Raw genomic sequence first — 6,170 nt, 5'->3', positions numbered from 1 at the left:
TAAAATTATTTTTGACCAAAATCAATTAGAATTAATTATTCCCACCGCACGACAAAACACACACTGCTTACACTCATTGATTTTCATCTGGACGGGACAAAAACAAAGTCATTTTCATTTCCATTCTGACGGAACAAGTGTCTCCACCGAATTTGTGCCATTCAATCACTCACTCCAACGCGAAGAGAGAGAGAGAGAAGAAGAAGATAAAAGGAATCAGTTCATCATCATTCTCCACTTTTCATTTGCATTCAGAGGTAGAAGAAGAAGAAGATGCCGTACGCGACGCCAGGAAGCTCCGATTACTTGGAATTGTATCCAGAAAGAAAGATATCGTTTTTCAAGAATCCCTACATTCTCGGAGTCACTGCTGCTGCTGGCATTGGTGGTCTCCTCTTCGGTTACGATACTGGTAGGTAGCTACACTACTTCTTTCTTCTCCTCAATTATATATGAACAACAATCACAACTGCGACCAGTGGCGGATCTTGCCCAAAAAATTAGGGGGAGCCGTAAATACGAACTAAAATATTATAATTGAATTTCATAAAAGCTCTATATAATTTAACAAAAAAAAATTGAAAATAGGATCAACATCAACTCAAGACAAAAAAGAACACGTGGAAGGCAATATCAAACACGATTAAGAACCAAGAATTTATGTACTGTAAATCTAGATTTAGAATAAAAACTAAAAACTGATTCCAACCTTCTCTTATATATGTTAAAAAAGTTGTTTTTCTACTCAGTTAAAAAAGTTGTTATTCAACGATAGATAAATAAATAATTAAGGGTATAAGGGAAAAAAAAATATATCTATTGAAAAGCTTCCTAAAAGTTAATGAAATTAGAAGAAAGAGAACAGAAGGGGAAAAAAGCTATCTTGAAGCTTTCATCCTCGGTTTCTTAATTTCAGTTTCCAGACAGAATTTTTTATTTCGATTCTCCTTTGCTGCATATTGCAGTCAAGGCCAGCCAACATCAACAATCCATGGAGCAACTTTATTACGTTAGAAACGTTTCTTTCTGTCAAACCGCAATCTCGGCGTCGTCGTGTCGATAGCTAGCTGATAGGATAAAAAGAAGGAGAATTCAAGGACGGTGAAGGAAGTGATTATGTGTGGGGGTGCCGTGAGAAGAAGTCACAGTTAAGGTTTGCAGACTTACAGTAGCAGTACTTGAAAGAAAGAAAAATATTGGGGGGAGCCGTGGCTACCTTCCGCCACCATGAAGATCCGCCACTGACTGCGACTGCACTAATCTTGATGATCCATAATTTTATGTAGTAATTGTGCTACCATAAATCACATTCATCTGTACCTTACTAGTTTCTACCATATCAAACATTGCACCTTAACAGACCAGTAACTGCAAATAGTTTCAACTTCAAATTTAACAAATAAATAGAGATGTACCAATTTTCAATTTAATTTTAATTTATGATAGTTTATTAAAATTACACATTTTGTGAGCAGCTAGAGTCTGAATGATGAAAGAAATTAGCTTCTCAGTTTTACTGTTATTTGCTCCGTGCAGGTGTTATATCAGGGGCCCTTTTATATATTAAAGATGATTTTGATGATGTTCGGAAAAGTAGCTTCCTTCAGGTACAAGCTTTTCCGCATTATTCAATGTTGTTGGCTTCAGAATGCATAAGAGGGATACACCCATAATTTTAACTGTTGAATTGGATTTTTTTTATGATGTCCAAGAATTCAGCTGTTAAAACTTGAGTGCATCGGTGGATCACTTTAATTTTTTACAAGTAGTATGCGGTATTTGTCACCAAGATTCATATGTTTATTGCCTTTTCTGTTTTCCTGGTTCTTCTGTCCTTTTCATTTTTTGTATACTAATGTGGGGGTTAGGGTGTAGGTGTTGGATTTTATCTCTATTAAGAGTGAGAAACATAACTATCTAACTGGATAAGCGAAACTTGCTGCTTGTAAATCTCATTTAGAATATATGTTCAATTATTGCCTACTTTGGATTCTAGATTGTTTTACATCTTTACGTTTGCAGGAAACTATTGTAAGCATGGCATTGGTTGGTGCAATTATTGGAGCAGCAACAGGTGGCTGGATTAATGATGCTTTTGGACGTAAGAAGGCCACACTTAGTGCTGATGTTGTCTTTACTCTTGGATCAGTTGTTATGGCTGCCGCACCAGATGCATATGTTCTCATACTTGGCCGTCTTCTAGTTGGCATTGGTGTGGGCGTAGCTTCTGTGACTGCTCCTGTATATATTGCAGAATCCTCACCATCAGAAATAAGGGGTTCGTTAGTTAGCACAAATGTGCTTATGATAACTGGTGGACAGTTTCTTTCTTACCTCGTAAATCTTGCCTTTACCGAGGTTAGGCCTATCTTTCTTTGCTTCCTTTAAATCTCCTCGTAAATGTGCTTATGATACTTGGTAGTCAACTTGAGTAGATAAAAGTTTCTGTGGAAGAGACCTAGTTTAATAGTATGTAGGAATGTATCTGGATTATGTTTCTTTTGATCACCATTTAGAAGTTTAAAGAGGTAAAGATCTCTATTTCGACTTTCCAATAGGTCAGAAAAGCCATAAGAGATATAAAAAGCATATATAATGGAGCATAAATCACATATTTTGAGGTTATCTTTTATGATTGTTGTTGTGTGAGGTTTAAAGTGATAGCATATATTGTTAGGAGGTTTAAAAATGTCATAAGTGATAAACTTTTGGATTACTATTCCTGTTGAAACAGAATCCAATGCTTGATTTTTTTCCTGTCTTCAAATAAATGTTTATTTCATACTCTTTCCCAAAAATTGCTTATTTCATATTTGCTGGCACATAAGAATTCCGTTTTTGCGCAGCTTGAAGGGGCAACATTCCCATCAGGATATATATTGGGGCAGCATCACTGAAGGAATTCTTCTGTTCTTTACTGCCTAATTTAGTGATTTATGGTTATTTGATTTTTATAATTGCATGCTTCTCTCTGTCTCTCTTACATATAAAAGGAAAGTTGAGTAATACCAGTGCAGTCCCCTCTCTAGTCTAAAGCTTCTATTCACGCAGTCCCCAATATTGCATGTTTTCATTAACACAGCATGTACTAGATAAGCGTGAGATAACCCAAACCATCCTTTGCGAATCTGATTTACCACCATTTCCTGTAGTTTTCTCTGCAATTGAATATTAAAAGAGTTTCCCTTTACATTTCTCTGTCTTCTTTTAGTATAGTAAAAGAAAATCATGAAAAGAAATGTCAGGAGCTTTGTGAATTCTTTTTTTTCTTCTTCTTAATGAACTTGTGTAATGGATGTTAGACCATGGTGTTATCTCTTCTACTGTCAATTGTCAGTTTGTCACCCAAATGAGCTTAAATTGCATAACTGCTGAAACAGTTTGTAAGTTAACTCTTGTGATGCCACTAGTCAGTAACTAATAAGCTATAAGTGGCATGTTGTTTGTGGGAAATCGTACACGTAATGTTTTACAGACAATTATTAAAATCTAAATTTGATACTTTAATTCTGGTTGGGAATATAGGAAACACCAACCTCTACTTTAGAGAGTAGAAAATAATTTTCTTTAAGAATTTTATACTATTTCTCAGTGATGTGCCACCATATAGTTTAAGTCATTAAAGGACTACACATCAATGAGTGATAATGTAAGACATTTTTGAATCACCATGTACTCAAATTGGGTAAACTTTTTATATATCTAAAGAATTGCGAGGGCTTTAATATTATTCGCGTAACCATTATCATAGTGAATGGCTAAATCGTTTTTATTTGGCTCAATTGTATTGCTGTTACCTGTTAGGATTTTTCTTTAATTATTTGAGAAATCACCTAATGAAATTTTAATAAAGCAGGTTCCTGGGACATGGAGATGGATGCTGGGAGTTGCTGGTTTGCCAGCTGTTATTCAGTTTTGTGTCATGCTTTTCCTGCCTGAGTCTCCAAGGTGGCTTTTCCTGAAGGTGATAAACTTTTTTTTTTTTTTATGCATTATGTTTGGGCTCTTGATTCCTCATTCCTTGAATGCTTTCCTAAATTCCTTATGCTAAAAGGTGTCTTACACTGGTATCTCTTATGTACAGAATAGGAAAGATGAAGCTATTTCGGTGCTTTCCAATATCTATAACTATGAACGCCTAGAAGATGAAGTCAATTACCTCACAGCTGTTTCTGAGCAAGAAATGCAGAAACGAAAGAACATTAGATACATGGATGTTTTCCGATCAACGGAAATCAGAAATGCTTTTTTTGTTGGGGCCGGACTTCAGGTTATTGAGACAAGTTTAAATTTTCTGTTTCTAAATTCCACTTTCTCATGACTTGCTGGGCCAATCTGAAACACCCATTTATTTAGAGGATTAATAGGTCTACTTTAATAAACTGTTATTTGTGATTTTAGGGCTATACTTTTTGGTTCTACTTAAAGAAACAAAAACAAAAACTTAACTGTAGTTAATTAGAAAACTGGCAGGGAAACAATAATGAACTTCCATTTCTTATTTCAATGGGCATGATTATGACTCTAAAGAATTCTTTTTCAAATGGAAAAGTTACAGTCAGCTGCAAGCAGCTTTCTATGATCTCAACACTCAAATGATATATCTGTAGATATTGAATGCATGTGACTATTTGCATCTTATGCTGGGTAACTTCTCCCATATTTTCATTATTATGCAGGCTTTTCAGCAGTTCACTGGTATCAGCATAGTCATGTACTACAGCCCCACAATCATTCAAATGGCTGGGTTTAATTCCAATCAGTTAGCTCTTCTCCTATCTCTCATCGTTGCTGGCATGAACGCTGCTGGAACAATTCTTGGCATTTATCTAATTGACCATGCAGGGCGAAGGAAGTTGGCCCTCTCAAGCTTGTCAGGTGCAACTGTAGCGCTGGCAATCCTTTCTGCAGGGTCTTACCTTCAATCATCTGACTCCACAAATACAACCTATGGGTGGTTAGCAATTATTGGGTTAGCCCTTTATATTATTTTTTTCGCTCCAGGAATGGGACCGGTGCCATGGACTGTGAACTCGGAAATCTATCCTGAAGAGTTCCGAGGTGTATGTGGGGGCATGTCAGCTACTGTAAACTGGATTTGCAGCGTGATAATGTCTGAGAGCTTTCTTTCAATTTCTGATTCTGTTGGCCTTGGTTGTAGTTTCGTGATTCTTGGTGTTATATGTGTGGTTGCTTTTTTCTTTGTGCTCTTGTTTGTGCCAGAGACGAAAGGATTGACATTTGAAGAAGTGGCCCTCATATGGAAGAAGAGAGCCCGAGGTAAAGATTATGACTCACAGAACCTTCTTGAGAGAGGAAGCCAGTTCTAAATGTTTCATTTGTGAGCTGCAGTATTATTGGACGCGAGCTAGGAAACTAGTCACAGCCATTTAAGTTGTTAGCTGCCACATTATGGGATGATGGTTGTAGCTTTTCTGTGATCATGATTTGTATCGTTACAAAGACATTATTGGTATGTATGATTGATATGTGGGATCTTGATCTTCCATAGCTTTTTGGGAGAATTTTAATTTAGGAAATTTTGCAAACTTATCTTCGATATAAGAATTAAGCGAAATAATGGTTCGTGGTTGGTTAAATACCAACTCGATTAACCATGTATCCCGACTTTGGTTGATAACCTTTTCAATTGAAGAGATGTTTGCTACTTCCGAAGTTAGGAATCTGCCAAGAGTAGTTAATTTAGTAAGAGATGGAATGTGTTCTTGGCAAATAGGAAAATTAAGTAGACTTGTGTGTGATTGACTACTTTTGTGATGTATGAGTATTTGATGTTTGAATATTGCATGTGTTTTTTGTTTTTGAAGACCAGGGTAGTGATATTTTCTTTGGATAAAGTTAGTACAATATCTCTCGGACCCAAATTCCTCGTTGTAAATCAGCACGCAATTATGTGGTATTTGGCGTCTCGACTGTTAATCAAAATTGGACGGTTCAAGTTGCACATTAACAAATCAATCGTAACAAATCAACTAAGCTGAATAACTGTGTTATCTTATGAAAATAGAAACCAAATAATAGAAACTAAATAATAACGTGAATGCATTCATTATTAGTTATTCTTTTTGAAAATAATAGGTTCTGCTTGCGACACACAGGGCTGGAAATTTACTAGTAGGAGCTAGGTTTTGCAGGTTTAGCTTGGTCTG

General features: G+C 36.1%; 1 protein-coding gene across 1 annotated transcript; it reads left to right on the top strand.

Moving 5' to 3' along the window:
• Window positions 1–236: 236 nt before the first annotated feature.
• On the top strand, window positions 237–5,827 carry LOC146940787 (inositol transporter 1-like). The gene is made up of 6 exons (XM_085754548.1): window positions 237–412; window positions 1,537–1,607; window positions 2,023–2,358; window positions 3,857–3,964; window positions 4,085–4,270; window positions 4,680–5,827. The coding sequence occupies exons 1-6, from the start codon at window positions 274–276 to the stop codon at window positions 5,328–5,330; spliced, it is 1,491 nt and encodes a 496-aa protein (XP_085610674.1). The 5' UTR covers window positions 237–273; the 3' UTR covers window positions 5,331–5,827.
• Window positions 5,828–6,170: the final 343 nt, after the last annotated feature.

The sequence above is a fragment of the Medicago sativa genome, chromosome 3 (genome assembly GCF_051527215.1).
Source record: "Medicago sativa cultivar Bolivia chromosome 3, Bolivia_mono, whole genome shotgun sequence".
Taxonomy (NCBI): domain Eukaryota; kingdom Viridiplantae; phylum Streptophyta; class Magnoliopsida; order Fabales; family Fabaceae; genus Medicago; species Medicago sativa.
The sequence above is the reverse complement of the archived record's forward strand: the minus strand, read 5'-3'. Positions and strand labels throughout refer to the sequence as shown.

What these genes read in the sequence shown, in the direction of transcription:
- LOC146940787 (XM_085754548.1), top strand. Translation starts at nt 274, where the DNA reads ATGCCGTACGCGACGCCAGGAAGCTCCGATTACTTGGAATTGTATCCA. An exon ending in CAAGGTGGCTTTTCCTGAAG is followed by an intron (nt 3,965 to 4,084) that starts GTGATAAACTTT and finishes TCTTATGTACAG; the next exon opens with AATAGGAAAGATGAAGCTAT. An exon ending in TTGTTGGGGCCGGACTTCAG is followed by an intron (nt 4,271 to 4,679) that starts GTTATTGAGACA and finishes ATTATTATGCAG; the next exon opens with GCTTTTCAGCAGTTCACTGG.